Source organism: Protopterus annectens, chromosome 14.part0, assembly GCF_019279795.1.
Source record: "Protopterus annectens isolate FY-2018-M chromosome 14.part0, PAN1.0, whole genome shotgun sequence".
Lineage (NCBI taxonomy): Eukaryota > Metazoa > Chordata > Ceratodontiformes > Protopteridae > Protopterus > Protopterus annectens.
In genome coordinates this window covers 267,763,213-267,786,428 of record NC_056748.1, presented here as the reverse complement: position 1 = coordinate 267,786,428, position 23,216 = coordinate 267,763,213, and the positions used below count along the sequence as shown (strand labels likewise).

The 23,216-nt window shown below is 43.0% G+C and overlaps 1 protein-coding gene across 2 annotated transcripts in view; it reads left to right on the top strand.

The window, feature by feature from the left end:
• Window positions 1-23,216, top strand: part of EIF3A (eukaryotic translation initiation factor 3 subunit A) — a 1,696,172-nt gene that overhangs the window by 1,111,243 nt on the left and 561,713 nt on the right. For both annotated transcript variants that reach the window (XM_044055975.1, XM_044055974.1), the window contains exon 16: window positions 17,023-17,176. In XM_044055975.1, coding sequence (XP_043911910.1) covers window positions 17,023-17,176 — 154 coding nt within the window. The remainder of the gene's footprint in view (window positions 1-17,022; window positions 17,177-23,216) is intronic.

Here is a 23,216-nt window from a genome sequence, read left to right as displayed (position 1 = left end):
TGCCAGACCATGTCAAATCAAAATTATTTGACGCACTTCACCCCTGAACAAATGTAATCTTTTGGCTCCAAAGCAGAAGAGGTTTTAAAAAAGATGGAAGAAAAAGCTAAGTCTATGCAGGCAGTCATAGATTTTTTTGCAAGCTCAGCCTCCAAGATTTAGTAGGCATTGCCCCTCAAAACATTGGTCCTTTCCAACCCCCTCAAGGCCACCTCAGACTAGACCTAGGGGAAACAGACCCCCAGGCAACAGTGTAAGGGTATGCCGAGATCTAAGCAATGGAGTACCTCCACTTCTAAAACAAGGAGTGCTAAACCACTCCCTTATGGAAAGAATTCACAATGCCTTCTCCACTCCTCCTCTCGCCTCTGCCCAATTGCTCATGCCCCTAGGAGGAAAACTTGGCCACCATGCAAAAAACTGGGCCTCCATCACCTACGATCGATGGGTCCTCAGCATAGTATCCCAGGGGTACAGATTTTATTTCCACACGCTGCCAACCCCAAAAGGGTTCTCGGATCTTCCTCCAAACCAGTGGGCAGAGGCACAAAACCAAGTTCAGTCCCTGCTGTCCATAAGGGCAGTTCAGCTTGTTCCTGCAGAACAGATAGGACAAGGTTTTTATTCCAGACTTTTCCTGGTACCCAGAAAAGAGGGCACTGGCACCCAATCTTAGATCCATCCGTTTTAAACACCTTCCTGGTGCTACCAAAATTCATAATGGTCACCCTACAGCAGCTTATCCCTATGCTGTACAAAGATGCCTGGTTAGCCACCCTAGACCTGAAGGAGGCGTATCTGCATATCCCATTCTAAACACCTTCCTGCTGCTACCAAAATTCATAATGGTCACCCTACAGCAGCTTATCCCTATGCTGTACAAAGATGCCTGGTTAGCCACCCTAGACCTGAAGGAGGCGTATCTGCATATCCCAATCAGGGACTCCTGCAGGAAACATTACGTTTCAGGGCAGGATCTATGCATTATCGGTTGTCTGCACTTCCCTTTGGCTTATCCACTGCTCCCAGAGTTTTCACAAAATGCCTGGCTTCAGCCATTGCCTTTTGCAGACAAAGAAATATTCAAATTTACACTTACTTGGACGACTGCCTGATTCAGGCAGTCAGGAAAAGCTGTTGCCAGCACCTGACATTTGTAAAGATCTTCTAACCTCACTGGGGTACACTATCAACAAAAAGAAATCCAAACTAGTCCCCAGTCAAAAAATTATATTCCTGGGAGCAAGCTTGGACACAGCATCCCAGATGGCATTCCTTACTCCAGCAAAACAAGCCCATCTGACAGGCTACTTCTCTCAAATGGCCACCAGAACACAGTTATCCGCAAGGAAAATCCTGCAAGCTCTAGGGTTCATGGCCTCCTGCATTCTACTAATTCCATATGCCAGACTGCATGTGAGAAAACTTCAATGGTACTTAAACAGTCTTTGGTGCCAACATTCTCAGGACCTGGAAACGGTCATACATATGATACCTTGTCTAAGGAAAGAGTTGCTTTGGTGGGCAGCAGCATGCAACCACAACAAGGGGCTTTCCTTTACACATCCCCATACTGCCCAGACCCTAACCCCAGACTCATTAAACTGTGCCTCTGGTGCGCATCTGGACGGCAGATGCATTCTTTCTACTGGAGCCCAAATCAATTAATCTACACATCAACCGGAAAGAGATGCTAGCTGTTCAGCATGCTCTATCAGATTTCAGATCCTTACTCTCTCTGTGGCCTCTTCTAATCAAAACCGACAACACAACAGTGATGTGGTACATCAATAAGCAGGGGGTAACCTACTCTTACCCACTCTGCAGGCTAGCCATGACCCTTTGGAACAGTGCCTCAGCCATACATATTCACCTGCAAGCCTAATTCCTGCCAGGCAAGCAAACCTCTCTGGCAGACAACTTAAGCAGAAATCTCCTAGACCCACACGAGTAGCAGTTAAACCACAATACCTTCAGACTTGTGACCCAGAAATGGGGTACCCCAAAGGTGGACCTATTTGCCTCCCCCTACAACCACCAGCTGAGCAAATTCTGCACCAGAGAACCTCGCAGCAAGGCCTGGAAAGTGGATGCCCTGTCCTTCCGCTGGGAAAACCTCTCAATCTGTGCATTCCTCCACCTTCCTCCTCTTACCAGAGTACTACTCAAAATAAGGGAAGAGAGACCAAGGGCAGTCCTGTCTGCCCCAGACTGGCCACGCCAGCACTGGTACCCACTACTGCACAGTCTCTGTTGGTTCCATGGCACCTCACTCAGATTCCAACTCTCCTGACTCAGCAGGAGGGAGAGTTCTTGCATCCACAATTGCACACCTTGAACCTGGCAGCCTGGCTTATTCCTTGACTTCTTCTCCAGTAGCCTAAGCAAGCAGGTCCTGGATGTTCTACATGAAGCCAGACGACCCAGTACTAGAAAATCCTATGCTGACAAATGGAAAAGGTGTTGTTCCTGGATCCAGAATGTAGGAGCTGACCCAGCACAGCCATCCTTGCCTCTCATTCTGGATTACCTAGCAGACGTACTTCACAGGGGCTTTTCCTTCTCTTCCATTAAAATCTATGCCTCTGCCATCTCTGCACATTACAGCACTGAGCCACCACTCTTCTCACACCCTATCAAGCAATTCCTGAGAGGAGCTAACAATTTAAGGCCACCAATAAGAACCCCTACCCCTGCTTGGGACCTTACCTTGTGTTGGAAAAACTCACGCCCCCCCCTTGAGCCTGCCGCTTCAGCAGAGTTAAAACTCCTTTCCTGGAAAACAGCCTTGCTTTTGGCCATCACTGCAGCTAGAAGAGTGTCTGAGCTACAAACACTTATGGCTGTGGAACCTTTCATCATTTTCCATGCAGACAGGGTCTCCCTCGGGACTAACCCAACTTTCATGGCCAAAGTGGTTTCCAGTGTGGCCCTCAACCAATCTATTCATTTGCCCATCTTTTTCCCTAAACCTCAAAATAAGGGGGAAAGGATCCTGCACTGTTTAGATGTGCACAGACAGCTCAGGTTCTACCTGGCTAGGACTAAGCCCTTTAGGAAATCTGACCAGTTACTAGTTGGCCTTTGCACCAGGGGCAGAGGGCAAGGCCATATCAAAACAAACAATCTCCAAATGGATAGCACACTATCCATTTTTGTTATAAGCACCATGTAAAACCGCCCCCACGGGGGCTCAGAACACATTCCACTAGGCAACTTCAACCTCTACAGCCTTTCTCAGATAAGTCCCTACCAGGGACATCCTGGAAGCTGTAACATGGAGTTCTGTTCATACCTTCACCAAGCATTACCACCTGCCTATCTTTTCCAAATCTAGAGCGGCCTTTGCAACTGCAGTTGTGCAGATCATACTAGCCAGCCCCAACTTTTCTTGACTGCCTTCACCCATTCTTCAGCTTTGGAAATCAACCCAAGTGTGATGACTGCAACAGTGAAACACTAAGAACATAGTACGGTTGTGTACACTTACCATAAAGGTTGATGTTAGAGTGTATTCACTGTTGCAGTCCTGGTTTCCCACCCTCCAGCCCCCTTGTCTCTGTCTCTCTCTCTTCCTCACTCCTTACGGGGCTATTGGTATTTACTTTTTACAGGTGGTGGTATTCCACCATAGCTTAGCTCCCTGTTTGGGGGCTGCTGACATTTGGGGCTAGAAAAACTGATGTAATGGCATCGGCTGCCTGTTTTTATACCACTGACGACTTGACGTCAGCCCTGAAGCAACAGCAGCTGATGCATAAATACTAAGCCTCTGGTATTCGGGCCGACTGAGGGCTACCCTTGCTAGGATAACCCAAGTGTGATGGCTGCAACAGTGAATACACTCACATGTTTGGTAAGTGTACACAACTGTACTATATTGTGGGGCCTCTGAGTGCCCCAAGTTCCACAGGGAAAAAGTATATCCTAGTGGTAGTAGATTATGCTGCATGATACCCTGAGACAGGGGCTTTGTCCTCTATTGAAGCAGAAAAGGTGGCAAATGCTTTGTTAGAGATTTTCAGCAGGGTAGGTTTCCCAAAAGAAATACTGACCGACAGAGGTGCCAATTTCATGTCAGACCTGCTGTCTTGCCTGTGGAAGTACTGTCGGATGAAGCTCCTGAAGACCACCACCTGCCATCCCCAGACTAATTGTCTTGTTGAGAGGTTAAACTCTACAATGAAGTCCATGCTACAGGCATTTGCAGACCAGTTTGAGGGAGTGGGACAAATATTGTCCCCATCTGTTTGCTTACAGAGAGGTTCCCCAGGAATCCACTGGGTTTTCACACTTCTGAGTTGCTGTATGGGTATAGGACGAAGGGACCACTAGATTTAATTTGTGATGAGTGGGAAGGTGAGTGTGAACCTCACAAGGAGTCTGTTGTGGCATACATCCTAAACCTCAGGACAAGACTCAGGGAATTCATGGGTTTAGTCCAGGAGAACCAGGCAGAAGCCCAACAACAGAAAAAGGTGTGGTATGACAGGAATGCTCAAGCTAGAGAATATTCTGTAGGGCAGCAGGTAATGCTTCTCATTCCTGTCAAACACAAGCTGCAAGCAGCTTGGGAGGGGCCCTACAAGGTGGTAAGAAAGGTAAGTGATGTTAACTACATGGTAGAACTGCTAGGCAGGGGCACAAATTGTACCATGTTAACAAGATGAAACCTTACCATGATGGGGGAGACCCTTGTGCTGAGTATTTGCAGTGGGTTGCAGGAGTCGCAGGGAGATCTGGTGACAGATCTCCTCAGTGAGGCTCGGACTGATACCTCAATGGAAGGGGTAGCAATGTTCCAGCAGCTATCGCCCACCCAGGTTTGAGAAATCCGAGCAGTGTTGCAGGAGTTTGGGGACATGTTCACTGGGAAACCAGGTCGCACCCACCTGGTGCAGCACCTGGTTGAGACAGGACCCCAAAGGCCTATTAGGCAGGCCCTTTATAGAGTGCCTGAGAGAGTCAAACTGACTCTGAGGGAGGAGATACAGGAGATGTTGGAGCTAGGGGTAATTCAATAGTCCAGCAGTCCCTGGGCCTCTCCAGTGGTGCTGTTTCCAAAGGAGGATGGCAGCACCAGGTTCTGTGTAGACTGCAGGAAATTAGTCACACAGTCAGATACTTACCCCATGCCTAGCTCGGATGAGGCCCTAGAACAGCTGGGTGGTGCTACGTATCTTACCACCACTGATTTTACCACCATTGATCTTACCAAGGGTTACTGGCAGGTGCCCTTGACTCCCACTCTAGAGAGAGGTCAGCCTTTGTGACTCCTTTTGGCTTGTATGAGTTCACAAAGATACCCTTTGGGATGAAAAATGCCTCAGCAACTTTCCAGAGGCTGGTAGATCATATCCTAGGAAGAGCAGGAGGGTTTGCCCTTGCTTACCTAGATGATATTGCCATCTACACCCATTCCTGTTAAGACCACCTTCAGCATGTCAGGGAGGCGCTGGGCAGGCTATAGAGGGCAGGGTTGACCATTAAGCCGAGCAAATGTCAGGTGGGTATGACTGAGGTCTTCTACCTGGGACATAAGGTGGAGAGTAGTATCAGGCCAGAACCTGCCACAGTGGAAGCCATTCAGGCATGGCCTGCAACTGTTACCAAAAAGCAGGTGAGGGCATTCTTGGGGACAGCAGAGTACTACAAAAAGTTTGTCCCCAGTTATAGTACCATAGCTGCTCCCTTCACAGACCTGACAGGGAAGAACAGAGCTAGCCAGCAAAATGCCAAGTTGCTAAGATGGAGCTTATTTGTTGCAAGCATATGATATGTTAGTGCAGCACCGCAGTGGGATTAACAATTCCAATGCAGATGAGGGTCTCAAGACGGAATGGGGTAAGGTAAACTCAGATCGACCTAACTCTCTCAAGCAACTTTTCTCAAGGGTCACTTGGAAAAACTAGCTTGAGTTCTCCGGGGGGGGGGGGGTATGTATGAAGATAGATGAAGGCTGCCAGCCTAGCCAGATAGAATTTTATAGATAATTCTGTCATTTGTAAATATTAATAAGCTACATGCTTGTTCTCTTAAATGGAAGCAAAAGCTGTTAGATGTGGAACTGCAAAAATGTAACACTGCACTCTGCTGTAACAAAGCTGTTAAGTCAAGCATTGTGAAATTTTTTGATGTAAAATTCAGAGCCGAGATGTCTAGAGGGAAGCATTCTGCCTATTGTTTTGAGGCCAGAGTTAATGGCTAGAATTTACATGTAAATTGCTCTGGCTTCCTGACCAGCTGCAAGATCAAAAGGGCTATTAACCTCTGAGTTCAGTTAGCATGAGAACCAGAAAGAAATGATGTAATCTGAAATGAATCAGTGGTACTGTTATCAATTTAAGGACAGAAAGAATGAGAGCATTTGAGCATTTGTCTTGAACATCCAACTAACCACTCTGCCTGTGTCTGTATGCAAGTAGTATCTTGGACTTGTGTTTCTTTTAGAAATAGCTAGGAAATAGGAAGATTATATTATTTTTTTTTCTTTATTGATGTCAAAACTTTTCTGCTGTATTAAGTATTTTCTGTAATCTCTGAACTTTTAACTAGCACTGTGTAGTAAGAAGTATTGTCTTGTGTTTTATTATTTATTAAATATTTTTAAACCTTCCAACTGTGGCTGATGTTCTTCGTGTTTCACTGTTGCAGTCATTACATTTGGGTAATCTGCTGACAGGTTACCCTCAGTCGGCCTGATTAACAAAGTCTTGGGTCCTGCATCGGTTGCTGTCCCTTCTTCCATGATATCAGGTCATCAGGGGTACAAAACATGCAGCTGACGCCATTACATCAGTCTTTCTTGCCGCACGGTGCCCGAAGTAGAAGCAGTTCGCAAGTGCCAGTCGTCAGACTCCTGAAATTTTCGTTTTCGAGTTTCAGAACCGAAGTCTTCAACTGAAAAGCTAAGTACCCCGCTGGGGAAACTTTTTCTTGCTCCTTACCGATGTCAGTAAAAGTTAATAATTGCATTACTTGTGGGAAGCAAATACCTCATAAGGATTTTCATTTGTACTGTATGCCTTGCCTAGGCCCTGACCACAACATACCTTGTCGATTCTGTGCTAGATTTAATGAAAGCACTATTAAACGTCGGTATATTTTTGCTTCTAAATATTTTGGCTCACAATTTAACTATCCAGAAATGTCATCTGTTAGCAATCTGACTACCTGAATACCTAAAAAACACAAAGAAAAAGACAGAGACAAGCCGTTGAGGTCCAAAACTGATGATGCTTCTCCTAAGCCAGTCGCTAGTTCGCCGGTACTCAGTGAGGCGCTTTCGCAGCCCCTGATACCCACTACTTTTGATTCGCAGGCCTCTACTGAGACCTATTCGGAGTCCGGCATGCCGCAAGATGCTTTAAGTATTGAACCCGTGGATGTCTGTACCTTAGATGGGTCCAGAGCCGTTGCGCAGGCACTGGCTTCTGAGGGTGTTTTCAGGCCTACAGATTTGTATATTAAACCAACGCCATCTTCAAAACTAAGGCCAAAATCTACATCTATGTTTCAAGTAAGACGCTTGGGCCACGTGTGCAGGCCCCTATGCCTAAAAAACAAATGATCAGGATAATTAAATCTTCAGCCATTTTGATCAGGGGTAGCCTACCCCCCTACTGCTAAGAGGCCTATGCAAGACATTGATGATGAATCTTCTGAACAGGATTCTATTTCTTCTGACTCTTCTAATGAGCAGGATTTGTCTGTACCTACTTATGAGGACTCTGATGCAGAAGATTCCATTCCTTCTGCTTCTCCCCCTGATGATTTTTCTTTTGGGGAAACTTTATATTCCTTATGGGAACATTTCCACTAGGAAAGTCAGGATTTCTCTGAATCTAAAAAGAGACTTGGGGATTTTCTTCTTCCTCAACATAGGCATTTGGCTATACCTCCTGTCCTAGACATTGTTGATGTTTTTACAGAATCTGTTATGGCTCCTGATTCTCTGCCTCCGGCTCCTTGTAAGCCAGACAGATACTACAGAGTTCCTGACTCCCCTAAATTCCTTTTCAAAAATCCTTTTGCAGATCCTGAAACCATTTCTCGGGGTCCCAAGGGCATAAAGCATCTACTGCTAAAAATTCTACCCCTTCTGATAGAGATTCCAGGGCGCTGGATAGATGGGGTAGAAGGTTTACACTTCTGCAACCTTAGCAATCAGGGCTTTAAACTGTCTATTTCATATGCTTCAATACCAGCAGCATATCATGGGATTGCTTAAACAGAAAATGTTAATTTCTGACTGTGTGGAAAATAAAGATTTACAGGATTTATTGCATTCAGCTGAACAAGTTGGAAAACATACTTTGCAATGTGGTTTTGATTCTTTGGAGACCTCTTGCAGGGCTACTGTAACTGGCTCTGTGCTAAGAAGGCATGCTTGGCTCAAAGAGCAAACTCTGCCTGATCATGTTAAAGCAAAATTGTTGGATGTTCCTTTACAACAGGACCGTCTCTTTGGTAATAAGGCTGAAGAAGTTTTAAAAAAGATGGAAGATAAAGCTAAATCTATGCAAGCTGTGAAATATTTCTTACAGGTGCAACCTCCAAGATTTAGTAGGCACTGGCTTACTAAGAACTGGTCCTTTCCATTTCCTTCGAGAGCCACTCACGTCAAACCCAGGCATTCCAAAGGCTCCAGGTTTCAGTCACAAGAAATTTTTAGAACAAAACAATGGGGGGGTGCTTCCTCCTCCAAATCTGGAAACAACAAGGCACCTCCCTATGGTGAACAATCTCAATGACTTCCCTTTACACTTACCTTTTAGCCGCCCATTTTGGGGGGAAACTGGCACTTCATGCAAGAAACTGGCAACTTATAACCCAGGGCAAATGGGTCTTAAATATAGTATCCCAGGGATACAGATTTCATTTCCACACGTTGCCAATCCCAAAAGGATGGCCAGACCTGCCCCCAAATCAGTGGGCAAAGCGCCAGAAACAAGTACTGTCCCTCATGATCATGGGGGCTGTTCAACCAGTACCAGAAGAGGAAAAGGGACAAGGTTTCTATTCATGACTTCCTGGTACCCAGAAAAGACTAATCTTGGCATGCAATTCTGGACTTATCAATTCTAAACACATTTCTGGACTTTCCAAAATTCAAGATGCTGACTCTTCAACGGTTACTTTTTATGCTAGGCAAAGATGCCTGATTGGTAACTCTAGACTTAAAAGAGGCTTACCTGCATATCCCAATCAGGGAATCTTGCAGAAGATACCTCCGCTTCAATGCAGACTGTTTGCATTACCAGTTCTCTGCACTGCCCTTTGGCTTATCTACTGTGCCCAGGGTCTTCACAAAGTGCCTGGCTCCAGTAATTGCATTTTGCAGGCAAAGAAATATTCAAATATATCCATACCTGGACGATTGTCTAATTCAGGCAGAAAACAAGGACATTCTTCAAAAGCATCTGGCATTTGTAAAAAAAAGGTTCTAACTTGTCTAGGGTACACCATAAACGAAAAGAAATCACAACTGGTATCCTCTCAAAAAATTACATTCCTGGGTGCAAGCTTGAATACAACTGCCCAGATGGCTTACATTGCGCCAGAAAAGCAAATTCATTTGGTGACTTGCTTCAAACAGGTGACCACAAAAACCCTGCTATCTGCAAGACAAATTCCGCAAGCCTTGGTGTTCATGACCTCCTGCATTCTATTAATTCCATATGCAAGACTGCATATGAGGAAACTTCAGTGCTACTTAGTGTATGGAGCCAACATTGTCACAGCCTGGAAACAGATTCCTGTCATACCTTGCTTACAACTAGAGTTCCTATGGTGGGCCGAGGCCCACCACCAAAACAAGGGACTGCCATTCTCTCCACTCCCTGCCGCACAAACCCCAACTACAGACGCATCAGACTATGCTTGGGGGGGCTCATCTGGTCGGGAAGTGCATTCAGGGCAAATGCAGCCCAAATCAAATGCACCTTCATATCAATCAAAGAGAGATGCTAAGCTGTACAGAATGCACTGACAGCCTTCAAGGACTACCTTCATCCAGGACAATTAATTAGACAGACAACACCACAGTTATGTGGTACATAAACAAGCAGGGGGGTACACACTCCTACCCCCTTTGCAGACTAGCCATGGCATTGTGGAACACAGCCTTGACCTACCAAATACAACTACAAGCTCAATTCCTGCAAGGAAAGCTGAATACTCTGGCAGATGAACCAAGCAGAAATCTCATGGACCGACACAAATGGAAACTGGAACCACGGATTTTCAGTATATTGACACGCAAATGGGGGAGTCCAGACATGAATCTTTTTGCCTCACCCCAGAACTATCGGTTGGATAAATTTTGTAGAAGAACTCATCACAAAAAAGCCTGGAAAGTGGATGCTCTATCATTCAGCTGGAAAAACCTATCAGTCTATGCTTTCCCCCTCTGCCTCTGCTCTCCAAAGTTCTACTAAAAGTCAAACAGGACAAACCAAAAATGATTCTGATTGCTCCAGACTGGCCTCGCCAACACTGGTGCTCATTCCTGCGCAATGTGTCGCACCTTCCACCATGGCACCTGCCTCAGACACCTTACTGTCTCAGCAGAACAACCAAATTCTGCACACTCAGCTCCAAACTTTGAATCTTGCAGTGTGGCTAATCGCCTACAATTCTCCCTTAGCATCCCTCAGCAAACCTGTGATGGATGTCATTTTGGAGGCGAGAAGGCCTAGTACTAGAAAATCTTATGCTGACAAATTGAAAAGATACTGTGCCTGGAATCAGTCACTAGGAATAAGCAAAGCAGTGCCCAATATTCCTCAAATTTTACAATACTTAACTGAGATGCTTCACAAGGGCCTGTCTTGTTCTTCCATAAAAATCCATGCCTCAGCCATTTCAGCTCATTACAACACAGAACCTCCTCTCTTCTGTCATCCTGTGCTAAAGCAGCATCTTAGAGGGGCCAAAAACTTGACCACCCAGGAGAGCTCCAACCCCTGCCTGGGACCTCAATTTTGTATTGGAAAAACTCACTCTCCCTCCTTTCCAGCCAGCTGCTACTGCAGACTTAAAATTTCTCTCCTGGAAAACGGCTTTCCTTTTAACAGTCACTTCAGCTAGAAGGATTTCTGAATTACAGACTCTTATGGCAGTGGAGCCTTTCATTATTTTTCATGCGGACAGGGTGTCTCTCAGGACCAATCCATCTTTCATGCCTAAGGTGGTATCCAGTGTGGCTCTTAATCAGACCATACATTTGCCAACTTTCTTTCCCAATCCACAGAACAAGGAGGAGCGGATTCTGCATTCATTGGATGTACACAGACAACTTAGATTTTACTTAAACAGGACAAAATCTCTAATAAAATCTGAACAACTACAGGTGGCATTTGCTGCAGGGGCAGAGGAAAAGGCCATTTCAAAGCAAACTATTTCCAAATGGATAAGCCATTGTATTTGCTTTTGCTATATGCACCATGGTAAAACTATCCCCCAGGGGATTAGATCTCATTCCACCAGGGCTGCTTCTACTTCTACAGCCTTTATCAGAGGTGTTCCTACCAGAGACATTCTAGAAGCTGCTACCTGGAGCTTAGTTCATATGTTCACCAAACATTACCATTTACCTTTCTTCTCTAAATCCAGAGCTGGCTTTGCCACTGCTGTCCTGCAGGGCCTTATAGCTAGTCCTAATGCTTTATAAATCCATCCTCCCAACCATAGCTTTGGGAATCTACCCTAATGTAATGACTGCAACAGTGAAACACAAAGAACATCGTACAGTTGTGTACACTTACCATAAATGTAGATGTTCGAGTGTATTCACTGTTGCAGTCCTGGTTACCCTCCCTCCAGCCCCCTGTTTTTCTCTTACTATACCTCTACTTTCTTTTACTCTGCTTAAAAGCCTTTTTGGTGTATTTGCTTTTGTTTGGAGATATATTTTTTGAGTTTTTTATTGTATGTATTGCTCCCCATTTGGGGGCACCTGACATCTGGGGGCAAGAAAAACTGATGTAATGGCGTCGTCTGCATGTTTTATACCCCTGATGACCTGACGTCATGGAAGAAGGGACAGCAACAGACGCAGGACCCAAGACTTTGTTAATCAGGCCGACTGAGGGCAACCTGCCAGAAGATTACCCAAATGTAATGACTGCAAGAGTGTATACACTCGAACATCTACATTTATGGTAAGTGTACACAACTGTACTTTGTGTAGAGATAATTTAATCTCTAGAGTACATTGCATGTATATATTGATACTGTCCAAGTCAGTCCAATAAGCCTTATTCAGTTACACTTACCATTTGGATAATATTGCACAGTAATAATTGGACACCCTTTCATAAGTGCCTTTTGGTAGCTGATAAATATTAGTGGTTGGTAGCAGTGATTTCTACCGTATAGTGTGGGTAAAGGGGGGCACAGCTGGAGAACCCGTGCCATGCTTCCCCAGGAGTGTCTGTGAGGTTGTGTATAACTCTTATCTCAGATACTTGGGCAGGGACACGAAGCACTGGTTGGACAGAGAGGGTGTTGGAGGTTTTAGTTTGCCCACTAGGCAGAGATCTGGACCATATAGCTGTGCCACTGGGGAGTCTTATTGGGGACTTGGAGAGAAAGGGAGAAACCAGCCCCAGACTGACTGTGATCTCTGTGTGCTCTTAAGGGAAATTGTACTTTACTGTGTGTGTATTTATTATCCTTTCCCTATATGGACGCCCCTCACTGGTGTGTTAGTGGTGAGGATTGAAGCTCCTTGATTGCTGGGCCAGTGCATGGGCATCACAAAGCCTACAGCAGAATTGATGGAAATATTTTAGGGAAGGAAACAGAGCATCATTACATGTACTGTATCATTTCTAGAGGAGCTCCACAAAGCAAATCACTTTTGGAATGCTTTCAGAAGGCAGGTTTCACTCTCTACATATGCAAATCCTGATTATGTCTTGCTGCAGAAGTCGTGTTCTAGGGGCACTTCTGAACACACTGCAACAGAAAGCCTTCCTGATTCAAGAAGTCTACCGTCTTATGAGCTTGCTTCAGACCTACCTACAGCCAGGAACCATCTCAACCAGAGATTTCAGGCTCCTGCGCCATGTGGGGTCTTGTATCTTAACGGTTCAGAAAGTTACAGTGGTTCTTAAAATTGTTGCTCACAGCACCAACAGTCTCTAAGGGACTTCATTCCTCTCCTCCCTTATAAAAAAGATGGTATTGTGGTGGAAGGAGAACATCACAAAAGGAGGGGTGGCCTTCAAATTGCCAACAGGGCTTACCGAGTACTGACCACAGGTTTTCTAAGACAAAAATATGGCAGCCAATGTTGAATTGGCTCAAAGGGGCCAGGGGTAGCTATTCAGTTACACAGCCAAATCCGCTTGGAGTTGTAGTTGTCTCCATGGGAATCTGAGAACCCTTTCAGGAACTATTTTAGCAGTGTGGAAGTAATGGGTGTGGATCCAAGGGAAGATGCACAGCAAAAGTCCCTGATGAAAAGAAATTTTTATTGTCTAATTCAGAGTTGTCCCTCATGCTTGGGATGATGGCCAGCTCCTTCTCTGCTGCTTGCGTACTCTGTAGATTTATTCATTTGACCAGATTTATGGAGGGAGTCTGGAGGTTATTGAGGCTGGTTAGAAAGCATTGAACTTGGTATGTCTGTAAGAGGTAAGTGGAACTGATTATCAGTTTTCTACTGCTTTTTTTCAGTCATAACTTAAATTAAACATTTGTTTGACCTAGCCTTCAGTTATTGCATGGGTATACTTTGTCAGTTGACTTTGCATACTATGATGTGTTTTCAATTTTACAGTGATTGGTAATTGCTCAGGATGTACCCACACTTCTCTTCAAAGATGGATTTGGAGTTGTCCCCCAAAGACTTCAGTAGTGTTTTCTTTTTGGGGGAGGGAGGCAGAAGCCAGAGGGGATGTGCAGTGACAGTTCAAGTATTACTTAAAATGACGGCCTGAATTTAGAAAGTCTACTAGTCTGATTCCTCTTTACCATGATAAAGTGCCAGTGGTTGACAGATGTCTTATCTACAGTAGCTTGTACTTAAAGTTCACTTGGTAAGATGTTTTCCCCAATAGTATAATGTGCTTCAGTTGTATTCACTTTGAGTTGCTCTGTGTGGCTTCTGAGATGAATCAGTCACTTGTTAATGTGTATAAGTTGGTGTGAAGATGTGCCTAGGGTGTCCCTTGCATTTTATTTTTTTGTGTTTTAGTGTTACTTGTTTAGATGTGTTAATTGGGCAGTTTAGCTTTCACAGTAGTACTGTCATTGTGTTTTGTTTCACTGTGTTGGATTCTGGCAGAGTCAGTTATGGATCATCAGGCAGCTAGCAATCCATTAGCAAATCTTGCAGTCAGATCTCTGTCCATTACAGAGGTGGCTGCTTCTAGTGTTTTCTTAAAGTATTTTCTTTACCAACATCTTTTCCTCTGCCCTAATTAAATTTGAGTTGTGTTATTTCTGAGCTTTGTGCAGATGTCCTTCATGGATGCATCTGCAGTCATAACAACTGGGTTGTCCTGTCGTCAGGCAGCCCTTCAGTCGGCCGGATTCCAAAGTCCGGGTCCGCTCGCTGATGTCGCACTTCACCCGACGCCATCTCTGTTGGTCTTGGTATAAAGCATCAGCCGACACCATTTTCTCCAGTCTTTCTTGCCGTGGCGCAAGCAGAAGCTGTTCGCAAGTGCCGGTCGGTCAGATCCAGAGATTACTTCTACCGAATACTACTTCGAAGACTTCTAAAGCTAAGTACCCCGTTGGGGACTCTTTCTTGCCTCAGCCGATGTCAGAAAAAGTTAATAATTGTTTAACCTGTGGGAAACAAATACCTCATAAAGATTTCCTACTCCTCCATCAAGATTCATGCATCAGCTATTTCAGCAGAATACAGCTTTGATCCACCTGTTTTTTCACACCCTTTGCTCAGACAGTTCCTCAGAGGAATCAAGAATGTAAAACCTCCAAGGAAACCACCATTGCCAGCTTGGGACTTGAACTTTGTGCTAGAAAAATTGACACTATCACCTTTTGAACCAGCAGCAACAGCAGACCTACAACACCTGTCATGGAAAACTGCTTTCCTACTGGCAATTACTTCAGCAAGGAGGGTTTCAGAACTACAGGCCTTAATGGCAGTGCAACCCTTTCTAATCTTCCACCAAGATAGAGTGTCCATGAGGACTAATCCTACATTTATGCCTAAGGTGGTATCCAGAGTGTCTTTAAACCAGGCAATCCACCTACCTACCTTCTTTCCCAACCCACAAAACAGAGGGCACAGGATACTGCATACCTTGGATGTACATAGACAGCTACGCTACTACTTGGACAGAACAAAAGATAGCAGAAAGACTGACCAACTTTTCGTAGCCTATGCAACAGGAAGGGAAGGAAAAGCTATTTCCAAACAGACAATCTCCAAATGGATAGGAAATTGCATACGATTCTGTTACTCCTTCCATGGAAAACCAATTCCACAGAACATAAGACCTCATTCTACAAGGGCAACAGCCACTACCACGGCCTTCTTACGAGGAGTGGCTACCAAAGACATTATTGAGGCGGCTACTTGGACCTCCGTGCATACATTTGCCAAGCATTATAATTTACCTCTATATTCCAGATCCCGAGCAGGGTTTGCCACTGCTGTTCTGCAAGGGATCCTAAACACACCATAATCTACTTTTATCCTCCTCCCTAGTTGGCTATGGTATTCTACCCAGTTGATATGTCTGCAGATGCATCGATGAAGGACATAGTACAGTTTTGTACCTACCATAGATGTAGGTGTCCTAATTGAATTGCATCTGCAGTCAAGATTACCTCCCTCCTTCCCTCTGTGGTACTCCTAGGGTGTTTACCCTTCTAATAGCTAGCTAGTGGGGATTTCTTTCATGGTGTATTTGTTTGTATTTATGTACATACATGCTTATTTTTGTGTTTACCTCTATCTTTTGGAAACATTGGCATCTATCCAAAATTTTTAGCCTTCTATAGGGCTTCTGGCATCTGGGGCAAGAAACACTGAAGAAAATGGCGTCGGCTGATGCTTTTATACCCGAAGACCAACAGAGATGACGTTGGGTGAAGTGCGACATCAGCCGAAGCCGGACCCGGACTTTGGAATCCGGCCGACTGAAGGGCTGCCTGACGACAGGACAACCCAGTTGTTATGACTGCAGATGCTATCCAATTCGGACATCTACATTTATGGTAGGTACAAAACTGTACTTTATCTTCCTCCTCCCACCTTTGTGGGTACTCCTTGGGATTCGGTCCACCCAAGGATTCATCAAGAAGGGTCCTAGGCATTGCAAGTAATGGATTACACTCTTACTGTATCAGGTGATGTACAGGGAACTTTCTTTGAATAGGTTGTAGGCTTTCCATCCCTGTATGGATGAATTCCTCTTACATCCTCTGCTTTTGAAGTTCCATGGAAGTCAGACAGGTATGCTCTTGTATAGTTTTTAAATGTAATATTTAATCTGCATTTTTTTTTTTATTTATAGGAGGTCCTCACTACTGTAATTGGGGTGGCAAACTGGCAGGGGTAAAGGATACGATTTCTTATATAACGTCTGTCCTATTGCATGGTTGCTCTATGGGTGTGGATATTTCTAAACAGATTATCTTGCCAACTTACGATTGGTTGTGAAAGTCAGCTAAGACACATCAGGGGATGGTCCTGTTGTGCATGTGGCTAGAATGTAGCCATTTTTTTCTGGATCTTTAATTTGCAGTTATTTCTGCTGTAGCTTTTTATTTATTTGTAGTTGTAGGCATATGTTTTTATTGCACATAAGCTGTCTATTGCCATGGGCATGTTCTATAATGTAAAGAAAATTATGGCTGTATACACTTTTTTGTAAGAATACTTTTGTTTATAAATAATTTGTATGTGCAGTTCTACATTTCTGTAGGACTGCATATTTTATAGGTAGGGTAAAGGGCAAGTTAGAGAGATGAACACTTTATTAGCAGTCTTTGTTATATCCTAATGGTTACATTAGAAATTATTTGTTGTAGGATAAACTTAAACAGTTTCAAGAAAGGCTAGCAGAGGAAAGGAAATTGAGATTAGAAGAACGTAAAAAACAACGTAAAGAAAGAAGAAGAACAGACTATTTTGCAGAAAAAGCAGAGGAAGAACAGCGACTACAAGAAGAACAGCTCAAAAAAGGTGAGTTATGTCATTTGACCAAGCAATCTTTTAATTTCTGTAAACCAATACTTGACATTTTTTGATGAGCACAGTGCACTTCTGCAGACTTCTGCACATCATGTGTACTCTGTTTTGGTTGAGTATCTTGAGTGGTTCTTATGTTCGCCTTTTGGGATTTTTCATCCATAGTTTTCTGTAGTAATCCAACTGACTACCACACCAGTGTCAACAGTAGTCAAACAGATGTCTGTAAAAATTGATTAGATTCAGGGTCCTCCTCAGTGGATCTAAAGATATCTCTTTCCAAATTCTGCTGTTTTTCTGTGGCACCTTGATATTGAGGTGAGGGAGTGAACCCATTGTTACATTGTACAGTAGAAGAGTGCCTATCTACTGTACCCACTTTTTTTCTCTCGCACACCATTTAGATATTCTTGATCCTGGTTGTTAGAGAAATTCCCACATTTAATGCTAAAACAGTTAAAACTCTAACAGCAGAGTGAAAACTCGAGGTGTCAAACATTGCTTGTTCATATTTGCATTAATTCCAAAACCATGTTAAGTAGAAATTATTTTAAAAAATTCTTCTTAAAGCTTGCATAATGGCAAACACAACTGTATTGGTATTTGACCTCAGTCTAGTGAAGGTATAGACGTTAATTGTTTACTTAATATTTATTTATATTGTCATAAATTTCATGTTTTGCTAAATATCTTGACAACCAAGAAGCACAGACAAAACTCCTTAGCCTCTTATGAAAGCTCTCAGCTTTTAAAAGCTGGTTTTGCATTTGCAGTCAAACCTCAGTGCTGTAGCACTCTGTGTGGTCTAAACTGTAGCAACTGCTTTGTTACGTTGTAGCAAGCAGTTTGCTGCAGTTTTTTTCCTTTTAACCTAAAACATAAACGCTGTAGCGCTCCATGCAGGCGGGGTTTAAAGTGTAGCAGCTATTTGCTAGAGTTTAAAAGGAGACTTTATTTACTTTATTTAATAAAATAAGTTGGAGGGTTGGATGCAGGGCACGCTAATGGGACCTGAATGGCTGGGGCAGGGTAAAGGATGTTGTGTGTCTGGGCCCACCTGATTGGTGTGCGAGTAGAAGGAACATCCTTTTATCTTTGCATTTGATGGGAGATTATGATTGGCTTATTACAGTGAAGTGCTTTTTTTCTTCCTGCTCTTAACTTGAAGAGCTGAGGGGATGATTCATAGTACCAGCTCGGGGCGCTAGTTGAATCAGCTGTTTTTTTTTTTCCTGCTGTGTGTTCTCAAAATTACCCATTCAGGGAGTTTCCCATCTTCCATTTCAAGCCACTGCTGACTCAGAGTGAGGAGAGAGGACTGTTGGGTAGGCTAAGTTTCAGAAGAGCATGACCTCACTGCCACAGTATTGCAGCACTGCTGATAAGCAGGTCTTGTCTTGAGTGTGAAGAGTTCAGAGTTTCCTCTAGCTTGGAAAGTAATCACAACATGGTAATGGATTCTTTTTCTGGGCATGGATAGTAATGTCTTGGAGCTGTTGGGTACTGGTCCAATTAAAGGACTGCATTTAAAGATCAAGCATTCTTGGCAGAGCTGTTGGTATAGATAGAGACTCTGTTCTTTAAAGTAGTGGTAAATGTTGCTCATTGATTTCAGTGAAGCCAAAAATTCTATTAATTTTTTGCGTGAATGGAAGGTTTCCATCCTACCTTGGACCTCAGTAACTTCAGCAGCCACATCCATTCAGATGGTGACTCTTCACGATCCATGTCTGTGCTTATGCAAGGTGTCTAGATGCTATTGTTGGACATAACGGACATCTTTTAACATTGTCTGTTTGAGGTCTGGAAAGTGGTTCTGAATGGACAACATTTTCTCTACAAGTTATTCCTGTTCTAAGCTCTGTAACATCTTTGTTCACCAAGGTGGTAACTGTTGTGGTTGAGGCGTTCCAGGAAGTGGACTTACCAGATAACCTTACCGGGCAACTGTTTTTTTAGTGGGCCCTTCAAAAGATTGTTGCTAGCTTCCCTAATTCATGGACCTGTATTAGCGGTCACTGAGGTCTTGAGAAACAAAACCTCTTTATTAAAATTGCATATTACATTGGAGCACGAGAACACATTAAAAAAATTACTTTTTTTTACTTTTCAGGCATTGTAAATGCATTTTTTTTTCTTAAGATATGTAAAGTTAAATTGAGTAGTCCTTCCTTCTGAAGTATCTATCCTCCATCAAAACCATATTTTTTGTATTGTTCCCATAGTTGCCATTTATTTATATTGTAGTTTGCTTTTTCTACTTTCTAAAGATTATACTTGAAATAATTTTTATCTCCTTTACACATTTCATTAATTATTTTATGTTTGGTTTAGTTTTTGATTTCCATTTCCTGGTAATTGCATTTTTGGCAGCCAGTAGCATTAAACTTCGTAGGGCATTACTTCGTAGGGCATTACTATCTCTAGGCAGTGCAGTTTCTGTAGCCAAACACAAAAGAATCATTTCCTTAATTGCAATAATTTGTTTCCCCAATGTTTCTGACAAGGTACCCTGTAAGGAATTTCTAAAATTTGCCACCTCGTTGCATTCCCTAAACACGTGTACCCAAGTGTCATATTCTGTCCCATCACACCTCAAGCAATTGCCTTCTACCCGCGGAAGAATTCTCTGAAGTCTGCTTGGGGTATAAAAATGCATGTGTGGACACTTCCATGCAAGAATTCTAAACCTTCTAGATTTTATTTGATACTTGGAAGCCACACATATGTCCTCACTTTGTTTCTTTGCAAATTACCTTTTCTTTCTCATTTCAGTCTTTTCTAACCTCTCCTGATTCATTCTTACAATTGTCATACATTTTTTTAAAACAGAAACTTCTTTATTAAATTATCACATATGACACACATAACCTTACATTTATATATATAAAAATAAACCGTACCGACAGTCTCACTTGCAAACGTACATTATAAACCACTCCGATACAACTGTAGCTGCAAAAGTTATACATCATTGTATTATATCCAGTAATTGCCAGTCAACTGTTATGTAGCGCATTGAGATCTTGCCTTTTTTTAAACCTTGTTCCTCCTCTGCATTTATTAATCCCACATTTCTCTTTTTTCGTATGTAATTTGCTCCTATCCTATTCTAAAGATCCCAATTCCAGTTGTTTTATGTCTATTACTATCTTCGATACTTCTAATAAAGTTGGTCTAGACTTGGGATTTCCATTTTTTTAGTAACTGCTTTTTTGGCAGCCATCATAATTAAACTTTGCAAGGCCTTATTGTGTCTAGGCAATTCCATTTCTGTATCATAGCTCAAAAAAAATCATTTCCTTAGTTACACCAATTTGCTCACCCTGCATCTCCAACAGAGCAGTCTGCAAGGAATCTTTAAAGTCTGCTAACTCTTTACACTCCCAGAAACTACGTTCCCATTTACCCCCCCCCCCCCCTCATCACACCTCCAACATTTGCTGTCTACCTGAGGAAAAATTCTTTGGAGTCTACTTGGGGTATAAAAATAACTTTGTAAACACTTCAAAGCAAAGATACTAAATATTCTAGACTTTGTTGCATGTTTGAGAGACGTACATATGTCCCCTCATTGTTTCTTTTTGAATTGCTTGTCCAGTTTCTCTTCCCAATCCTTTTTAACCTCCTCTGATTGCATGATAACTGTAGGAATCAATATTTTATTTGCTATACTAATTATTCCTTAATGGCAACCGCCGTTCTAGATTCTACTAAAAACTGTACCATTGCTGGTCTTTTGTTTAGGATCCCCATTTCTTTCTCTTTGCCTTCCCCGTCATGGATTGATAAAGTATAGGCAATCTGTAACTTGCAGTTCAAATAAGTCCCCCCCCATTTTGTTACTTTTCCCCCTCTAGTTATTTGCTCCCAATACCTTGGTTCCTTTGCCATTTTTCTCCATTAAATTCTAGCCCCCTCTAACCTATTGTCTGTTTCCCTGATTGCAGTCATCTCCTTTCTTCATTCACCTGTTGGCTTACTACTTAGAATACTTTCCGCTACTTTATGAATTTAATATTCAGTATGATTATTGTTAAACTCCTTAAAGGTGTGCATCCATATCCCAACTCGTTTGAATGATAATTTTCTGCTTGTGGTATGTAAAGGAGCCTTAACTGTATTGCTCTGAAATACCCCTTCAAGTCGGGTAATCCCAGTCTGCTCTGTTCTATTGGAAGAATAAGCTTATCCCACTTGAGTGTTGCAGTCTTCCCCTCCCAGATAAAATCCCTCACCTCTGTTTTTTTTTATCCACAATTTTCCTCTGGTTGATAAAAATATACCTGACCTGTGCATTTGACTAAAGAAACTAAAAGCATTCTAACTGCTAGTATCTTGCTGTCAATATCCATGTAACAGAGCTTCCATTTGGTCAGTTTTTGCATTATCTTTTGTTTAGTCTCTTCTCACACAGCCTTAGCTGCTACACCTGAATCCTTTTTAATCCATACTCCTAAATACTTCATTTTATCATGCTCCCATAAGTGGGTGGCCACGGTGGTGCAGCAGTTAGCGTTGCCACCTCACAGCAAGAGGTTCTCTGGTTCGATTCTCAGCTGGGGTGCCTTCTGTGCGGAGTCTGCATGTCCTTACTGTGGTCGCGTGGGTTTCCTCCGGGTGCTCCGGTTTCCTCCCACATCCCAAAGACATGCTGTAGGTGGATTGGACACTCTAAATTGGCCCTAGGCATGAGTGTGTGCGTGTGTGTGCCTTCTGTGGAAGGTTGGGTGTCGGGCTGGCAACTCGACACTGTAAAACTCCACTGCCAATCATGAGCGGACAGGTGATCCGCTGTGGCGACCCCTAACTGGGAAAAGCCTAACGTAGAATCATCGTCATGCTCCCATAAGTATGGATATTGCTGAACTAATTTGTAAGTGGGTCCATAATTTACTGCTATTGCCTTTGTTTTAGCTTAATTTTGTATTCCAAAAAGATCTGAAACTGTCTCAATATATTCCACAACACTAGTGTCCCTTTCTGGTTTTAACAGATATAACGTCATCTCCAAATGGAGGCAGTTTTTCTTTACTACCATACTAATTATATTCTTGAATTTGAGTCTCTTATTTTCTTTGCTGATGGTTCTAAATGTAATGTGAATAACAGACTGGGAGGGGACACCCCTGCCTGGCGAGATTATCAGAGGACTCCACCCACTTTAATTTTCACCTCCAATCCCTCATCTATCCTGCTAATCAACCTTGCAATTTTTATCAGGGAATACAAATGCTTCCATTACTGTGCACATAAAGTCCCAGCTTACTCTGTGAAATGTTTTCTCTGCGTCAAGACCTACCAATAATAGTTGTATTTTCTTACATTCTGCTTCTCCCTGGATCATCAGTGTTCTGTTAATGTGAAATGTTTGTATCTCCTCCACAATGCTACATTGATCCATATCTATCAGTTTTGGCATCACTTTTGCCATTCTTTTAGTCCTAAACATAAACACTTCATAATCATGGTTATTATTGAAAATGGCCTGTATGAAGCTGGAGCCTGATGGACCTTTACCCTATTTAGGTATTGCAGCTACCACTGCTTTCTTCCAGGTTGTTGGTTCTTCTCCTCCTCCTAAAAGTGTTAAATAAAACCTTCCAGAACTTTTAGTTTTTCCTGCCTAGCTTCTAAACTACCGCAGGAATACTATCGATTCCCGGGGACTTTCCAGTAGATTGGTTATACAACCCTATTTTTATCTCATCTGCTGTTATCCTAACTGTTAGTAATTGAGCCTTCTCTACCTCTAACCTTGGCATATTTAATTCTTCCTTAAGCATTTCCATTTGTACCTTTTCTTGATTTCCATATTTCTCTTATATACAGATTCTTCTACATCCATTTGTTGGGGTCTAGAAAATCCGTCCTTAAAGAATGTACCAGGGTATTATTCTGACCTGGAATACAAGTTGCTATAAGAGTTGGCCTTAGTTCTTGAGCCAGCATCTGAATCACCTCATGAGGCTGCAAAAAGGGTGTGAGTGTTTCCTTGTTCTTGTTTGTGTACTACATCACTGTGGTGTTGTAT